Genomic DNA, 19,273 nt, shown 5'->3' on the forward strand with positions numbered 1-19,273 from the left:
ATCCCCCAGCCACAGAGCAATCTCCCTCAAACACTTCTCGAAGGCAGCTGTGAGGTCCCAACTGGGGAAGCTGCCTGCTCTATCTGCAGGGTGACATTCAGGTTGTCAGGCTGGATCCTGGGACTGAATCCCACCTGCTCTTTGGGCCCCGAGCCTGCCTCTGAAGGAAGCTGTCTGCTAATGTGGAAAAGTTAAAGTTGTGGCACTCCATTTCCTATAAAGGGTTAGTCGAACCCAGAGGTCTCACAGAGGCGACAGGGACACCAATCCCCACTCATAAATATATTTTGTAATAGTTTCATTGGTCAATGTAAAACATTAGCACATTTCATATACACGTTCAGATTGCTAATATTTTTTGCAAACAAACAAAACTAGCCCCGAAACTTGGTGCTGGTAGCCAGCCAGGCATGTTGTGAGGTAACCGTCGGTTGGAGCGAGGTAGAGTGCTCACAAAGTGGCTAGGATACAGCTTCCAACTCTGGGTGGCCTGTGTTTGAAGCCAAGCTCCACAACTTATTTGCTCTGTGACTTTGGGGCAGTTACTCAGCTTTTCTGTGCTTAGTCTCCTCGTGTAAAGAGGACAGTCCGGATGTCATCCAGTCAGAAGCACTCAAATCAGCACCTGTCACACATTCAAGCGCCATGTCAGATTTATTTATAGGACTGACACCTGGCTGCCTTTCAAGAAGTATGTGCTTCTCATGCATTAGGCTCTGGAATTTTCTAGGGTTGGTTATGTGTGTTGCGTTGTAGTGGCTGTGATAAAGCCACTGGGTACCCTACACACAGCCAGAGCAGGCCAAAGCTGGAGGGAGGTGCATTCTAATACTCTGCCTCCTATCTCTACCATCAACTGTTTACACCCGTCAAGGTCCAGTGTATTCCCCCAGGCGACAGGTTCACAGAGTGAGTAATTCTGTATTGGAGATTATTAAAGATCTGCTATCGCTAGCAGGAAGAAGGGAACAGAGAGGTGAATGGAGACAATTTCCATTAAAATAGAGTTGGGAAACAAAAGGCACACGGAACTATTTTGAGCCTAAGGCAGGTGACACAGGATTCAAAATTTAATGAGCCTTAAATGCCATTGGATGAATGCAGCAGAGACACAGGGCTATATCAGACAGGGCTTAGCTGTTGCTTCCCCCAACCTCCCCCTTTTTAAGGCTCCCAGCACCAGCTAGCTAAAGCCTAGTCAAATGGGGGAGGGACGAACTAGCAGCAGGAAATATAGAGAAAGGACTTGGGTACCTGCTGCGGGGAGGGGGGTGAACACGGATGCTCACTCTGTGTAGGGTCATGACCCCCCATGTTCACCTGCGTATCTCCGCACACTGACCTGCAAATGCCCAGAGTTGTCACAGGGAGCCCACCAGAGATGACCACTCATGCAATTTATAGCCGATTGAAAGTCTTGGTTCCCGCCGCTGGGACTACACTCAGGTATTTGGGACCCAAATGAAACCTGGGTGTTTAGGGTAAGAGGTTTTTAAAGGCAAAAACCACAGTCTGGTATCTCGCTTGGTAGCTGCAGAGGGAGGTTTGCACAAGCAGGGAGTTTACAAGAAGCTCAGTTAGCTGGAGCATCTTGACCTCGGGTTCCTAGAATACAGTCGGGTAATTTTCCCCGGGACTCTCCATCAAGGAGATCAAACTCAAGTTAAACCTAAAATGGTCTCATCAAGAATGCAAGATGGAGGAACCTCTGCCCTGTCTTGTCCTGTCCCAGAGTATCTCCTGGCTTCCCAAGTCTTCCCTGGAGCTACCTTGGTTTCTCAGCAAGTAGATGTTGTCAGCTGTGTGGACGGCTGTTTCCCATAGGGCACGGCTGAGTGGTGGCCTCAGCTAAAAGGCCTGCACTTGTCTACGGCATCAACAAGGAGACCAAATTCATTTGTGCAGCTGAGTTTAGCTTCTGACAAGGCGGTGGTTTGGGGGGGCGGGCATCAAGCCCCCTCTTGCCTGTGCAGCACCCACTGATTGAGAAGCAACAGCCCCATAGTGGGACAAGATCCCTGGAGGCCTTTGTGGCTTTCCCTATAGCCTTGGGCAGTCGTCCAAGAGGCCTGGCCTGTAGCCTTGCTGCAAAGTGCTAGAACTGCAATTATTTGCATATATTAGTTGTGTAAATGGACAGGACTCTCGGTGACATTTTCCCAGACACCATGCATTGCCGCCTGCAGCCCAGCACCTTCCCAGTCTCTAGCAATCCCGCCTCTCATTTCAAGTCCTTGTTTCCACACAGGGATAAGAACTTGGGGTGCTCTACTTTCTGTGTCCGACTCACTTCCCTTACCACGCCGTCCCCCAGCTCCATCCGTTTCGCGGCAAGTGACAGAATCTCATTCTTGGTGGCTGAATATCCCATTGTGTCCACACACTACAGCTTCTGTAGCCATTCATCCGCTAGCCGCATCGAACAGTTCTGTTACTGACAAACTGGAACAATACCTCTGTCCTTGGGTGAGGTGGCTGAGACGAGGATGCCTTCCCAGGCAAAGAGGAGGCAACCTCCAAGTAAGCTTTTAATAAAGTGAGTGTCCACAGAAGCTTTTAATGAAGTGGACGTACTTAAAGGCACACTGTGAGGAAGCAAGACTGGAAGCTGGAAGGAACAGGCTGGCCCAGCTGTGAGCTGTAGCTTTGATTGAATGTTTAGGGCTGAGTCAGAGATGAGCCTCTGGGCGGGAATGTGTGGTGCACCTTTTTTGCCTGGCTGCTCTCAAACTCCATTTTGAGGAAGTACTATTGGAAGAGGAAGTCCTAAGGCTGGGCTGTTTGATCTTGGAAGTGAGCCTTGAGTAGAAATGTCATTTGCCCACATCCAATCTTCTGTGACCTATGAAGACCCTGTCTGTTATTTGTACCCAGTGAAGTATCAGGCTGCATGCATAGTCCAAGTGCCAGGTGTGTGCCCTCACTCGGTAGAGATGGCCAAGTATGTGTTACTGTGGCTGTGGTCAGGATTGAACCGCCCAGGAATTTTTGTCCCTTAATGAAAGACTAGGGTTGAAAAGCTATTCTTTTTCAGGTCCCCCAACAAATCCACACTTAATCTATTGTGAGTAGTAAATCAATAAACACGAATATGCACGTGTCTCTTCAGTGTGGTGACTTACACACTTGGGAGTGTGCCGTAGCTGACTCTTCAGAGTTCTGGGGCCCGGCTTTTGAGGAGCCACCGTCCTGATTTTCCACAGTTGTCACACCAGGGCACCTCCCAGTGGAGGTGGACATTGGTTCCTCTTGTGGCTGCCTTTTCCCAGCATTTCTTTACCTTGCCTTTTGTTAATAGCGTTCTGACTGGGCTGCAGCAAAATCTCATTGTAGCATTTGGTGCGCATTTTCCTGGTGGCTCACAGTATGAGATTGGGTTTTTCTGGGGCAACTGCAGAAAGTGAGCAGTAGGGGTGTTGGGGACACCCCTCTCACACTCTTCACGCCCATGGGTGCCCAGGCTCTCTCCCCTGAGTGCTCCTGTCAGAAGCTCAACACGCCTCCACACTGGTGAGAGTCAAGATGTCTGCAGTGCATCCCTCCTCCTCAAGATTCCACTATAAAGCCTGCATCCTGACCGTTCCCAGCTTCCCCATCCCCACCTTCCACGCCACCCCATGCCTGGACTTGTGGCTCCTTCCTCCGCCTTCAAAGACAACTAAAAAAAAACTGTATCACTCTAGCTTCTTACATCCTCACACTGTTTTTTTTTTTTTTTAATCTCTTTCACTTTTTGTGAGGATTTATTTGTGTGTGAGTGTGTGTTTTGAGTTTATGGTCACCTGGCTCATGCCTCACCCACAGAGGCCGGAAGAGGGCATCTCCTTTATTACTCTCCACCTTTTCCTTTGAGGCAAGGTCTCTCCCTGAACTGTGACCTGGTGTTTCCTTGGCTAGGCTGGAAGCCAGAAAACCCTGGCAATCCTCCTGTCTGTCTCCCCCTTGGAGCTGGGATCCACACCAGAGTGTGTGGAAAGCTCCGCTTGTAATATGGGTACTGTGGTCTGCTTTCTGGTCCTCGTGACTGCTCGGGAAGCACTCTGAACTGTTAAGCCTTTTCTCCATCCCCTGTGGCTTCCACGTTGAAAGATCTCAAGAGGACAGTGGCCTCACCTGTCAGAATGCAGAGTATCCCAAAGCTGGTGGCAGGAAACATAACTCTATCTGTTCCCCTCTGCTACACAGTCAGGATTCCGTAATTCTTTTTGTCCCATTCAGTGACAGGTAAAGAACAACATATTCCTGGCCCACTTGATGTGGTATTCCCAGGTGTCTACCTACTGCAGGAAGAGACTGGTTTTGAGGTTTGGATTGGGGAGGCATCATGAGGTTTCATCTCTTCAGGATGCTGCTCTGAAAACCATGGTCAGACCAGCAACCAGGACACTCTTGGGACATGTGTCCATGAAATTACTACTCTCTACACAGTAAAAACCTAGACACACAGGTCCTCAGGGACCGGGAAGGCACCCACTCCAACCTCTGTCACCTAGGACAGTGATCCACTTGGTATTCCTTTACTTCCTTTCCTTTCTTATTTCTTAGAAAGAAAGAAGACTTTGATAGGCCAACCCATGAGTTATCATGGAGACAATTGGACAGCTGGGAGGGGGAAGTGTTGGAGGAGGAAACACAGCCAGCAAGGGCTTGGTTGTTGAAAGTCTAGTCCACTTCCTCCTTTTACCGGAAGGGCTCCTCTTCAGTCTCATTGAGAAAATGATGGCTTCCGACATTGCAAAGGGGTTGCGATGGGCAGAGGGGCAGCAGTCCTCCAGGTACCCCGTCTTCTCCTGGCTGGCTGTCCGGGGAGAACAGATGCTAGTTCTATGGTTGGCAAAACTAGTAAAAAGACCTTGATGTTGGGGCTTTCGTGGAGCACTGTCCAGGATCACTCAGCAAGCAGGACCACTTTGGGATCATAGGCATTAACGTGGTCCTGCTTGCTGAGTTTCTGCATGGCTTCCTTAATGTGCTCCAGACCATTCTCCTCTCACATAGCCTTGGTGTTTTGAAGTGGCAGCCTGGACCATTCCAGTCTCCAGGAATGGGCTTAGGATCAAAGGTTGTTATCATTCCAAGTTTTTACATACACAGTGTAAGATGAAATGGCCCACCCAGAGATGACCTCCAATGTGGATTCATTCACATGGTCTTGTGTAGAATTTGGTCCTATCTGGGGTCCCACTGGGCAGGCATGACCTCCGCATTTATCCCTGCAATCTTGACTCTGGCATATAAGCAGGCCAGTTGTGAGCCTTCACAATATCCCTGCTATAGGCTTTATCTACCACCGCAGTAATATGGATTTGGGGGCCCAGGGAAGCCATTGGAAGGCCAACCAAAACGGTACCCACCTATTCCCATTCTAAACCAAGGATACTGGTTGCTCACCATTTCTGTTATCCATTTGCATGTAAGGCTTAAATTGGTCTCTGAAAGTTTCTGGTTATACTTGAAAACTTCACCAACTTTGCAGAAGGGGGTCCCAAAACATGGCACAAGGAGGGGGTATCTGTCACTGCTGGAGTCCTCAGACTGAAAAGTGCCAGAGCCATCCAAATTCCACCCAGGCAATTCTTCTACATACTTCAGAACCCAGGACATGGGTCTTGCAATGCAATCCTTCTCCAGTGCCATCAGCCCAGACATACACAGACTTTCTTGTGCCAGAGCAGGGACATGTCCATTTGCTTGATGCCTGTGTTCAAGTGGGAAGTTGCTGAGGTGGCTATGGTAGACAATGTTCTGGGCAGGGGGGGGGGGGGGGGGGGGGGGGGGGGGGCTCAAGAGTGAGATGAAGAGTGCTCTGCTCACCTGCCGTTCTCTGCTCTCCCCCTTTACTTTCTTTTTTCACTTCCACCGTGTGGTCCAAGAGTCCATCACTTGTTTCTGAAGGCAGCCTCCCCAGTCATGTGCCTGCAGCTGCTTGTACCCTCCTGTGGTCACTTGACCACACAGCTGAACAGACCTCATCCCACAGCACATCATCCAGAGTCTCCTCTTTCTTATGATAAAACTCAGCCTCTGTGTCATGGTCCACACTGTCTACTTGATGTGATTCCCCTGTCTCTCTGACCTTGTCTTCCATCACGCTATAAAATAGGCCTTTTCTCTGTCCCAATTGTACCCCATTTCCATGTTCAACTGCACCCCCGAATTTGAGGCATGCCGTTTTCCTTCACTGAGGGTTATCCCTAGATCTTTCCTCCCCGCACACGACCTCCTCTTTCCTTAGGCTGGCTTTTTCCCCCGCCACCATCTGCTCCCTCTTCGGTGTCCTCTTCACACGCCACCCGTTGCCAATACATGGCACCAGCTTCCTCTCTGCCCTTTATGCCCTTCTCCAGAGTGTAAGCCTCCTTAGAGCTGGGGGCTGACAGACTCATCTACCACTCTATCCCTGTATCCAATGCTTCAACTGGCATATGGAAGACTCTGAGTAAATATTTGTTGAAGAAATGAGTGAGTGGAGGCACAGTGAGCCTGGGGGCATTTCAGAAGTTTCTATTGCCAAGGATTACAGCGCCATGCTAGCAACCAATTTAATTTCATTTAAAATTATAACCGCAGGACTCCTTTTGATCATCACAGAGTGGTGGAAGTGAGACTTTCCATAATAAAGTTCTGGATGGGAAGATACACACCATACCAATCAGTGTTAGGGAGAACTCCCTGGATAAACGCTAACCACACCAGCATTGTGTAGTCCCTAGGGCAAGGTGGGTGGTCAAGACGCAACCCCTTCTCTCAAAGAAGTTATAGACTGATGGGGTAGATCCACAAATGCACACATTTCTCTGTGTTTCTGAGATAGTCAGAATGAGACAAAACCATAAAATATGGATAAACCTTGGAAGGAGCCAACAAACATTGGCACCTTGGCTACATCTGAAACAGTGACCTGCATCCCCTGCCAGCTGACTTCAACAGGAGAACTTTAATTATATTGCTTAATTACACCAGAGCACACTAGCATTTTTAATTTTTTTATAACCGTAATTCCCCCCTGGGCTCCTGATATTTGCCTTACATTATTGCCAAGCACTCAAGAGGAGGGACAAACAGGAAAGGAGTGTTAGTGTTTGGAGTCCTCAGCCCTGCTGTGTGTTATTTGCTTATACATTCAGAGCTGGAGAGGGCAAACTCTGCACCCGTTTCTGGTAACCTGTGAGCCCAGCTCCATCTGAGAAACAGAAGGATAGGGACACCATGGCCAAGCAGCCAGACCACGCCTCAGACTTCACAAAAGCACTGGACTTTCTTACTGATCTCTCAAAAACCGAATGGAGATTATAGCTCTGCTGTTTTCAAAAAGAGGAAACTGAGGCAGGATTGGAGCAGTGACTTAGGCTGTGGAATAATCTTTTTATACACTGTAAAGATGTGTCACCCATTTTGGTTTAATAAAGATGGCCAATAGCTAGGCAGGATTTCCAGGCACAGAGGATGCTGAGAAGAAAACAGGCAGAGTCACGAGGAGATGCCAGGGTTGCAGAGCACGCAGCATAGGCTTTACAAAGTAAAGGTAATCGATCCATGTAAAAGAACATAGATTAAAAGATATGGGTTAATTTAAGTTATAAGAGCTAGTTAGGAACACGCCTAAGCTATAGCCGAGCTTTCATAATAAATAAGAAGTCTCTGTGTGTTTTTTTGGGAGCTGGCAAGTGGGACAGAAAAAATCCACCTACGGATTTATGTGCCTACACAGCAAGAGATCACACGTCTAAGCTCCAAGCCTGATGTGTTTGCCACCAAGCAGGAACTTCAATCCCAGAATGTCCACACCTGTGCAAAACCACACAGCAATGCAATGCATAACTTCTTTACAAATATGTCTTCCTTCTGGCAGCTTCTGGTTAGCATATGTGTTTAATTAACATTTCTAATTAAAACCAGAACGCATAACACTCAAATATTTTCCATGAGTTACATTCCTCCTGATCTGTAAATGGCAAACCTGCACATGGTAGGTATAGTATTTCAATTTTCCTATAGAGATATGATAACATTTTTTATTAAATTAAATCAATAGGAACTTGCTGAAAATGCTCAGCTGACTCCTCTCCATGGCTAAGAAGAGGAATCAGGAGCTGCTTTTTAGAGACACAATAGGCAAGAACATCATCCCGAGCCAGGCAGTGGTCGTGCACACCTTTAATCCCAGCTCTTGGGAGGCAGAGGCAGGTGGAGCTCTGTGAGGCCAGTCTGATCTACAGAGTGAGTTCTAGGATAGCCAAGACTACACACAGAGAGAAACCTGTCTTGAACAACAGAAAAAACAAACAAACAAAAAAAAAAAAAGAAAGAAAGAAAGAAACATCATCCAGGTACAGTGGACTGAAAGTTTGTGCCAGTTTTGTGAGTTGGAGTCATAATCCCAGTGTGATGGTATTTAAAGGTGGGAACTTGGTGAGGTCATTAGGTTGTGAGAGCAGAGCCCTTATGACTGGAATTAATGCCTTAGTAAGAAGATTCTAGAGAGGTCTTGTCAACCTCTCTCCTGCTGGTTAGTTTTTGTCAACTTGACACAAAGTTAGACACACTTGGGGAGAGGAAATCTCAATAGAGGAATCGCCTCTATCAGATGGGCCAGCGGCAATGTCTGTGATACATTTTCTTAATTGCTAATTGATGTGGGAGGGTCCATCTGGCTGTGGGCTGTACCTCCTGGGCAAGTGGGCCTGAGGTATACAAGAAATTTCTGGACAAGCCAGAGGGAGCAGTCTAGTAAACAGCTTTCCTCTGTGGTTTCTGCTTCAGTTCCCGCCTCCACGTTCCTGCCTTGCGATCCCTCCTTGATGATGGACCATAACCTGTAATATGAAATAAACCTTTTTCTCCCCAAGTTGCTTTTGGTCACTGTATTTATCACAGCAACAGAAAGCAAACTAAAACAGGTCTCTTGGCTTCTCCACACCTTTTAAAGACATAATAGTAACCCATAAGAATCAGCAGCAGCATTTGATCATGCTGGCACCCTGCTCTTGGTTGGTTGTTGTTGAATCCCAAACACACTGAGACACTGGGTCCTCCATGAGAATTTCATTTGGAGGGCATGGGTGGTTGGGCTGTGTCTTTGTTACTGTGTTATTACTGTGAAGAGACACCATGGCCAAGGCAATTCATAAAATAAAGCATTTAATTGGAGGCTTACTTAAAGATTTAGAGGGTTAGTTCATGATCATCATACTGGGAGGCAGGCAGGCACGGCACTGGGAAGTAGCTGAGAGCTTTACATCCTGATCAGGCAGAGAGAGCAAGACAGGGCCTGATCTCACAGGCAGAGAGATCAACACAGGGCCTGGCATGGACTTTTTGAAACCTCAAAGCCCACTCCCAGTAACACACCTTCTCCATCAAGGCCATGTCTCTTAATCCTTCCCAAACAGATCCATTAACTGGGTGACTAACTAAGCATTCAAATATATGAGTCTATGGTGGATATTCTCCTCAAACCACCACAGGCAGTTTGGAATACAAGAGAGGACATGACAGCCACATGGCAGAGAAACAAAATGTTCTCTATAAAGAGCCTGTTGCAAAGTAGAAGAGATTTTAAACTAGAATTTCATCAGTCTGTTAGTCTATTTCCATTCAGACCCCACAGAGATCAAATATTATGTCTGACATTTGTCAACACCCATGGTGGATAGTCTTGCCTACAGTGGGATTTCCCAAAACGTAATCGTTTTCTCTGAATCTGTTTGCTTCATGTTTTCACTTTAAGTTGACATATTCTACTTAAACAAATGTATTTATAAAGGAACTTCCACACCATTCTCGTAAGCATAACCAAGGTGACATGGAGGCACACACCGAGTCGTCCACACACAGTCTCACTTCGCACCATTTCTTTCACCTGTGTTCAACATGGTCTGAAATAGTGAAGGAAAGTTCCAGAAATAAACAACTCCATAAGTTCCCATTGCACATCATTCCAAAGGGCACTCAGAAAAGCAATCTTGTACCTTCTCTGTCTGTTCTGCTTTGTAGTGTAAATTATCTCCTTACCCAGCATATCCACACTGTGGGTGTTACCATCCCATTTGTCACTTAGTGACACCGTGTTAGTCAGGGTTCTCTAGAGGAACAGAATTTATAGAAACAAATGTATATGTATATGAGATTTATTAGAACAGTTTACAGGCTGTGGTCCAGCTAGTCCAACAATGGCTGTCTATCAATGGAAAGATCAAAAGAATCCAGTAGTTGTTCAGTCCATGAGGCTGGATGTCTTACTGGTCTTCAGTAGACACTGGAATCCTGAAGAAGTAGGCTCTAATGGCAGTGAAGGAATGGACTTGCTAGCAAGGCAAGAGCAAGCAGGCAAAGAGAGAGAAAGCTTTCTTCTTCCATGTCCTTTGTACAGGCTGCCAGTAGAAGGTATGGATCAAAGATGGATTTTCCCACCTTAAAAGATCTGGATTAAATGTGGATCTTCCCACCCCAAAGATCCAGATTAGAAGTGGGTCTTCCCACTTCAAATGATTTAATTAAGAAAAAAAATCCCTCATAAATGTGCCCAGTCCTTTGGGTTTTAGTTAATTCCAGATGTATTTAAGTTGACAACCAAGACCAGCCATCACAACCACCTTGGTTATCGCCTCTGCTGTTTTGATACTGTGGTGCTCATCCATAGCACCCAATGATACCTTGGACATCATAGGACTTTAGGTGTTTGATGGGGGTCTTGGGATATCCCCCCATAGGTATGGAGAGGCAGCTGCACACGAAAACCTACATGCTGTGCTAAATGACCACTAAGAAATGTTTATAGTTCTGCAATGACCAGATCATCTACTTTTGTTGGCCCGGATACATATTTGGAATGAACTGGACTTTGCTCTATCACTTTTTTTTTTTGACAAAGCATTGATAGAATTTCAAAACTTAAATCACTTAGTAATAATGGCAGTCTTGCCAGTTGTGGTGGGGCACACCTGCAGGATATATTGAAGAGGCAGAGGCAGGAGGATCAAGAATAATGGTAGTCTTATATTCACAACTAGCTGGCTGACAACTAGTAACCGCAAAAATATTGTAATGATGAAAAAACAAAGCAGTAACTAAGAAGTGAAACAAAGTGTAATATAATGGTAACTTTGCTTCAATTGTCCAGCTAGAGTGGCTTATGGGTGCCTGTCTCCATCTCCCCCTCCACTATGCAAGTGTATTAGGTCTTGCAAGTGCCCAGGACAGCATACAGCCTCTGATTCCCCCACACTGCAGCACGGCCATGGAGAAGCCCATCCCCCCAGTCCTTTGAGCCAGCTCTCCGACCCTGCATCCCATGCCTGTGATGTATGACTGCCCTTCCTTTCCTGTCACCCCACAGTGCTTCCTTTGCTTTGCATGAGAACATTGAAGCCCATCAAACCCAAAACCAGAAACATCGGCAACCAACTGTTATATTGTGTGGGCCACAGAAATGACCTTGTAATTCCGGAAGTACCTGGAGCATCAGCCGGCGCTGCACAGAACGTTGTTTGTTGCTGCTGTTATTTGTTCTGGCTTGATTCCAGAACATTCTCATCAGGCTCATGTTTTGAACAGCCACCCACACCTTGTGGTGCTTTTAAAGGCCCTTAGGATTTGGGTTTAGCCAGGAAGAAGTAGGTAGAAGAGCAAAAATTGTATCTGCCCCTGGGTCCAGTCTCCCCTCTCTTCCTTCCAGTTTACTGCCATGTGAGGCGTGTCAGCCATGCTCTCCTGCCACGGTGGAACCACTCCCACCATACCTTCCCCCACTAAGCTGACTGCAACCTTCTGAAATGAGCAACCAGAGCAAATTCTTCCTCCCCGAAGTAACTTCCGTCAGATATTTTGTCATAGCAACAAGAAAGATGACTAATCCAGTTTGAGTATGGTTTGTCTCTTCCTCACCCATTACTGAACCCCCACTATGAGATGAAAAGATGTGCTGGTGGTGCGACCTTTAAGAGGTACTTAGGGCTGTGCCTTCATGAATGGACTGACACACTTTTGTGTGATTAATACATTAATGGGTTGATGTAAGAGTGTGTCTACTAAAAAAAAAAGAGAGAAAGAGAGAGGGGGAAGGAGGGAGGGAGAGAGAGAAGAGAAGGAAAGGAAAGAAAAGAAAGAAAAGAAAAGAAAGAAAAGAAAAGAAAAGAAAAAAAGAAAAAGCCAGTTGGGCTAGGACTCGTGCATACAAATCTGAAGACAAATTTGGAAAGGCTTGCCTTGAGGCGAGGGTAACCAGAGTTGTCCTTTTCTACTACAGTGGAAGACAAAGATTGCCTCAGCCTGTTGTTGCTGCTGATAACACAATGCTAGAGACTGGGGGGTTATTCGGGCTCACAGTTCTGGCTCAGGGTTGAGGAGCCACCCCTTGCTTGAGGATGTCCTCCTTGGTGTTAGGACCCTAAGAAAGCACAGAGGATTACATGCTCCCAGGTATCAGGGACTCAGCTACACTACCCTGCCTTTTATGGAAAAACCATTCTTGAACCACCTATTAACCTATCCACCTGTCAGTCTATTAGAAGTTCTGATCTGAAAGCCTCCTGCCTGAGGACTAGCTTTCATGGTACCAGAATGCACCGTGCAAGCTACCAAAGGAATGAAGCAACCAATCATCCTTCCTGGCTGCAACACCTATGAGCCACAACAACAACCAGCATGGACTGATGTTTTGGAATATCATTTTAGCGAGGCAAAGATGTGTGACTTTTGTTTATGCTGCATTTGTTTAATTATATATTTAATTATATAAAGATGTGTTGCATTTGTTTCACCTTGCCTGCCTAAGGCCCCTGATTGGTGTAATAAGAAGCTGAATGGCCAATAGTTAGGCAGGAGAGGGGTAGGTGGGACTGGCAGGCAGAAAGAATAAATAGGAGAGAAGAGAAGAATGAGACAAAAGGAAGAGAGGAGAGAATGAGGGAGAAAGAAGGGGAGAGGCCCAGGGCCAGCAGGCAGCCTCCAGTCAGCAGACACAGAGTAGGACATTCAGAAAGAAAAGGTAAAAAGCCCTGAGGCAAAACATAGATGAAGGGAAACAGGTTAGTTTCAGTTAAAGGAAAAAAAGCTATCCAGAAATGAGCATAAGCTAAGGCTGAGCATTCAAAACCAATAATAAGTCTCTGTGTCGTGATGTGGGAGCTGGTTGGTGGCCTCAAAGCAAAAGCCTGGTGCAGACCGATAACACTAAGGAGGCAGTGGTGTCACACACACCGTGGCGGTAACCAGCAGCTCTCTAATTGGACTTAAGACCTGTTCAATCAGGTGAAAATGATGCCTGTACCAGAAACCTGGCAAACTACTCTGGTCCGATGATGTAATCTTGAAGGAGAACCTACAACCACCACTTTACAAAACCAGCATACGCCCTAAGTACATTCTAAATATTTGTCCTTATAGCCATAGATAATGGAGTTCTCACCCCTTCTCGAGAAAATTTCCCTTCCAACAGATGGAGATCATTACAGAAAAGCACAGCCAATCAGAATGCAGAGCCATGGAGCCCCATCCCAATGAGTACATCTACAATATAACTCCCACCCCTAAGGCCCAGAGCACGTTGCAGAAGAGGAGGCAAAAGGATTGTAAGAGCCAGAGAATCAGGGAGTTTGCTGTCTCCTTGGAATGTCAGAAGCTACACCCATAAAGGCTCTCTAACATGCCGCCTAAACACGGGCTGAACAAGGACAACAACAATAGTCATGCTAAAGTGAGAGAAGCAGGCTTTCCCAGGAAGAGCACACCAACTGATCATCCAATAGCAAATGGTCAGTACATTAAGTAACGTTATGTGGACTGGCCAGGTTATATTTAGAAATACATATACATATATGCATGTAACAACAATGGAAAATAGGGCCACGAATTTGAAAGAAAGCAAGGAGGGGTGCATGGGTGGGCTTGGAGGGAGGAAAGGGAAGGAGAAAATGATATCATATTATAATTTCAAAAAGTGAAAGAATCAATAAAGACAACAAAAAGTGAAGCAAATATACTCAACAGAATATATTTGTTATAGTATGATATCAAAAGCCCAGATGATGTCTATTATAACATTCTAGGTAATTTTCAATAATTTTAAATGTTTCATATTATTTTTAAGTCTAAATTAGAAGTAAACCACTAAAAAAAAAAAAAAAAACCTCCCACCACCCCACTTCTATCTCATGAGGGATTAAATTCAAGCGTGAGTTTCAGAGGCCAAACAAGAGTAAACTCACAATACAAAGCAAACTGGTTGTTTGTGACCTGCTGTTATTCTAATGTGAGTTGGCATTCATGGCACCATCAGTGTCCACACCTTGGCCACACAGTAGAACCTCTGTTCATCTGCTTCACCTTGAATGACAGCACTGAGGACAGAAGTCACATGATGGCCCACAGTTACCTAGTTGAAAGTCAGGATTTGGGGGCCATTTGTCTTCTTTCTTTCTTTCTTTCTTTCTTTCTTTCTTTTTCTTTCTTTCTTTTTTTTTTTTTTTTTCTTTCTTTCTTTCTTTCTTTCTTTCTTTCTTTCTTCTCTTCTCTTCTCTTCTCTCTCTCTCTCTTTCTTTCTTTCTTTCTTCCTTTCTTTCTTTCTTTCTTTCTTTTTTTTCAGAGCTGAGGACCGAACCTAGAGCCTTGTGCTTGCTAGGCAAGCGCTCTACCACTGAGCTAAATCCCCAAGCCCTTGGGGGCCATTTGTAAAAAGATCCTGTGATACTGATGCCACCAAAGCCAGCTTCCATCCCTTCCACAGATGAGTGCCAAGTGGGACATCTGCTGGAGTTTGAATCAACCATGCCACCCAAAGGCTCATTTGTCAAACCACCCAAAGGAGTGGTTCCTAGCTTGGTGCTGTTGGAAGGTATGGAATCTTTAAAAGGCAGGGCCTAGTGAGAGGTCTTTAGATCACAGGCAGGGGTGGGGTTGGGAGGGATGCCCTCAAAGGAGATTAGAGGTCCAATTCCTTTCTTTCTCTTGCTTCCCAGTGGGTTTGCTTATCCATACACCCCCAGAATAATGTGCACCAGGACAGGCTCCCAAGCAACCGGACCAACTAGCTGTGGGCTAGACCCTTGAAAACCGTGAGCTCAAACAAATGCTTTTTTTTCTGTATCCGTCGTGACAATAATGTGACTTTTCTCTCTCATCAGTGCAGTGTGCTCAGACTGACTTTTGCAGGTTATTCCTTGATAACTCCACCTTGGGCCTGTAAATGACCCTGGTGACTACTATTCGATTCAGCCTGCTAGTATTTTGCTGAGAATTTTTGCATACCGTTTATCTAATATTTTGTTGAGGATTTTTAAAGGCACATCTATTAGGATGTCTGTAGGTTTTTCATGATGCCCGTGTCTGGCTCCTGTATCATGGTAGTACCAGTTTCATAGGACAAATTAGACAGTGTTCTTCCCTCTCATTTTGAAATAAGTTATGAATGACAACTGTGGATTCTCCTGTAAGTGTCTAGTTCTGGGAATTTCTTTGTTGGAAGATTTTTCAATTACTTACTTAGTTTCTTGTTATGAATATGCTCAGATTTCCTATTTCTTATTCAGAAATGATTACAACAATCTGTGTTTCTAAGAATTTGTTCATTTCTGCTGCTGTCTAATTTCTTGGTATGTTTATCATTCATAATTTCTCCCAGAATCTTTTTCCATTTCTGCAAGATCAATAACAGTGTTCTCATGCTCATTTCTGATTTCAGTAATTTGAACTTTATTTTTTTCTGGTCAATCTAGTTTGTCAATTGTACTGATTTTTTTAAGTGGATAATATTTATTGTCTACCACCTTTAGCATTTGAAATATATTATCTCATTAGGTCTTAAACTCCTTGAAGAAATAAATGCAGTTGGCCTTTCACATGTGGGAAGTGCCACACCCACAAATGAAACCAACTGCAGATCAAAATAGTTTTGAAATGATACATCTGTATTAAATAGACAGAATTTTTGTGTCATTCTTCCCTAAATAACATAGTATGTCAACTATTTACATAGTGCTTACATTTTTATTAGGTATTAGAAGTAGCTTAGAGATATATAAGCTACACAGGAGAATGTTGACAAGTTATAAGCTACTACTGTGCCATTTTATATAAAGGACTTGAGCATCTAAACATTTCACACCTGTAAGAAATCCAGCAACAGTGCCCTGTGGGAAGGGTCACTGTATTCTTGTTACCTCCTTTGTAAAGATGTAAATGACTCTAAGTACTTAAGTGACTTGTTCTGGGGCCCAGAAGTAGTATCCATGGAGCCAGGAGCAGAACACAGATCTCCCAGTAATTGGCTGCCCACATCCAGCTTTTGACCACAATGCTGTAAAGACAGGGTCTGTGTGTCTGGCCACTTGGCCATTAAGCGAAGAGACCCTGTGTCTAAAGGCTGTGACCCTGAGTCAGAAACCATCTCACCCCCCTCTTTCCTGGCACCCACACTAGCTGTGAGTTCACCAGGCTCCATGCCCAGTACAGAGCCTACCCCTGTGGCTTTGGGTCTCTCAATCTTCCAATAAACAGACCTGACCAAAGGGCCCAAGGACCTTGGATGAGAGGGGACATTTTCTCTCCTCTACCTTTGCAGAACAGTCAGGGAACTTAATGTGGAGAGCAGAGGCCCAGCAAGGAACCTGTGTGGCAAGCTGGCAGAGCCAAGGGTTTTGAGCTAGCTTCTGCACGCCGACTGCGGACAGACCTCTGTCAACCCAAGGTCCAGTTTAGCACCACCTGCTCATGTACAGGACCTTCTCTCCATCAGAATTTCCCTTCTGTGGGAGTCCCTGCTAAACCCCACAACAGGCCTCCCAACAGTGTGGCTGTGCGCCTCCCTGGAATGAGCTACTTGAGTGTGTTTCTTGTTCACGGCTGCCTTGGAGAGCCTCCCCCACAGCCTGGTCCTAAGTAAGGCTTTAATAACTGTCTGTCAGTGGATGAATGGATTCTGCTCCGCCTCAGCTTGCTCATCTGTGGAGCAGGGATCATAATGACATCCACTTCGTGGCCTTTACTGTGAAAGGTCAATAATCTTTTCAAAGCGACAGCTTTTGTTTTCATTTTCTGTACTGTTTTTCTATGCTATGCTTGATCTCTCTATCCTAATCTTTATGATTCCACTTTGGGTTAATTCGCTCTTATTCCTCCCCTCCCTTACAGTTGAGTTGAAGTTATTTACTCATGATATCTTCTTTTTACTGTGGATATTTTAAATTCTTTATTTCTTATTTGTAATTGACAAAATAATCATATATCTATGGAGTGTAATATGGTGCTTTAATGTATGTTTTACTTGTGAAATTATTGAGTTAATCAGCAAATCCATCATTTTACACAGCTCTCCTTTGTTGTGGTAAAATATTTACAATCTAGTCTTGAGTGACTCTGAAATGTTAGGTGCTTTATTAATCATGATAGTCACATCCAGCTAAGAATTTCCATGAAAACCACTTCCACTACATCTCCTAGTTGTGATGTCTTGCATTTTTTATTTTTGTAATTTTGGTATCTTGCATTTTCATTTTGTTAATTTCAATTTCCCTTGTGATTTTTCTCTGGCCCATTGGTTATTCCAGAATGTATCGTTTTGTTTCCACAGTCTTGTGAATTTTTAAAATTACTTTCTACTTTGGGATTTCAGCTGAATTTTTGTTCCTGCTAAGAGGAGATATTTCTCATGTGTTGCGGTTTGTATGTGAAATGCCTTCAGCGGTCCATGTGTTTGAAAGCTTTGTCCTCAGCTAGTTGGGGAAGGCTGTGGAACCTTTAGAAGGTGGAGCCCTGCTACAGGAAGTGGGTCACTGGGATGGGTAGTCAGGTTTTAAAGCATGGTCTCACTATGTGTTCTCTCTCGGGGAAGCCGGGCAGGGGTTTGGTGTCACCAACCAGGCCCCTGCTCCCACCACCATGCCTTGTGGGATAAAACAGACACTGCTCCTTAAGCTGTTTTTGAACACTTGATCTCCAGCTGGTGGCACTGTTCAGGGAGGTGTGCCGCCATGCTGGAGGAAGGATGTTCCTGGGGCCAAGGTTTGAGAGTCACAGCCTTGTCCTGCTTCTAGTCCACTCTCTGCTTTAATGTGTGGTTAAAGACACGTGACCTCTTAGCTTCCTGTTCGGGCTGCCGGTAGCCATGCTCCACAACCAGTTCGAAGTCTCTCCTCTTGATATTGCTCTTGACCCTGGTGTTTTGTCATAGCAACAAAAGGTGACTAATACCATACTTTATCATGGCAATGAGAAAGTAACTAAGACAATATGATTGCACTCTTTCAAAATCTTTTGAACATATACTTTAAATCTTACATACAAAATCTTTTAAAATAGGTTTTATTCTTATTCCATTGCACATGTAAAAAAATGTATATTCTGCTGCTGTAGGGTGGGGTATTCTGTGGAACATGCCTTAGGGCTATAGCCAGTCCCTGACTTATCATGGCTTAACTGGAAAAGCTTTTATTTTGTCTATGATGGTATAAAAACAATAAGCATTGAATAGACCCTGTGTTGTAAATCCTGAGCTTTTCTCAGGCAAGCAGCACAAAAAACAATTTTGGTCTTTATTCTCAGTGTAGCATGCAATAAACTACATGTTAGATTGGGAACTGTTTCGAAATGGGCTTTGTATGGGATAATTTTGCTCAGTTATGTGGGAATGCTCCAAAAACACTTACAGCGGGCTGGACTAAGTGGGGGTATTTGCTAGATCAAACGCATTCAATGAACTTATTTTTAGATAGGGTCTCATGTAGCTCAGGCTAGCCCTGAGCCTTGAACTTCTGATCCTTCTGCCTTCATCCCAAGTGCTGGGGTAACCAGTGTGTGCCACTCACTAGTTTAATGAGTTACTGGGGCTCAAAGCTGGAGCTGTGTGCATGCTGGGCAAGCACTCTACCAACCACGCTAAGCCTCTGGGCCCTAAGATGCAGTTTTAAATTCAAAATAAGTTCAATCTGGGATAGAGTCTTGAGTTCTGTAAATGGATGTTTTCTGTCCTGATCACCTGATCCCAAATAACTGACTCAGAGGCTGAACATGAACTATAAATGCTCCACCAACAGGACACATCACATTCACATTTTAACTTAAAGAGCATCTGCTGTTGGCTTACTGTGTTGTTGAATCTTGTGTTTGCTTGATGGTCTTCTGTCCGTTTGTCCTACCCGTCACTGAAAGTGAGGTGTCGGTGTCTCCAGCTCTTCCAGTGGGACCATCTACTTCAGCTGTGTCTTGCCAGTGTTTCCTTCTCTGTGTTAGAGATCTGTTGTAAGTGCATATGTGTTGATGGTTGTGGTACATTCTTGGT

General features: G+C 45.0%; 1 protein-coding gene across 1 annotated transcript; it reads right to left on the reverse strand.

The window, feature by feature from the left end:
• Nucleotides 1-4,680: 4,680 nt before the first annotated feature.
• On the reverse strand, nt 4,681-6,088 carry Glul (glutamate-ammonia ligase). Its single transcript, XM_028891823.1, is given in 11 exon segments — nt 4,681-4,715; nt 4,718-4,846; nt 4,849-5,010; nt 5,013-5,078; nt 5,081-5,162; nt 5,164-5,249; nt 5,252-5,289; nt 5,291-5,584; nt 5,586-5,654; nt 5,656-5,745; nt 5,979-6,088. Coding segments are annotated over 11 exon segments (1,161 nt in total).
• Between the last annotated feature and the right edge of the window lie 13,185 nt (nt 6,089-19,273).

The sequence above is a fragment of the Peromyscus leucopus genome, chromosome 5 (genome assembly GCF_004664715.2).
Source record: "Peromyscus leucopus breed LL Stock chromosome 5, UCI_PerLeu_2.1, whole genome shotgun sequence".
NCBI classification, from domain to species: Eukaryota; Metazoa; Chordata; class Mammalia; order Rodentia; family Cricetidae; genus Peromyscus; species Peromyscus leucopus.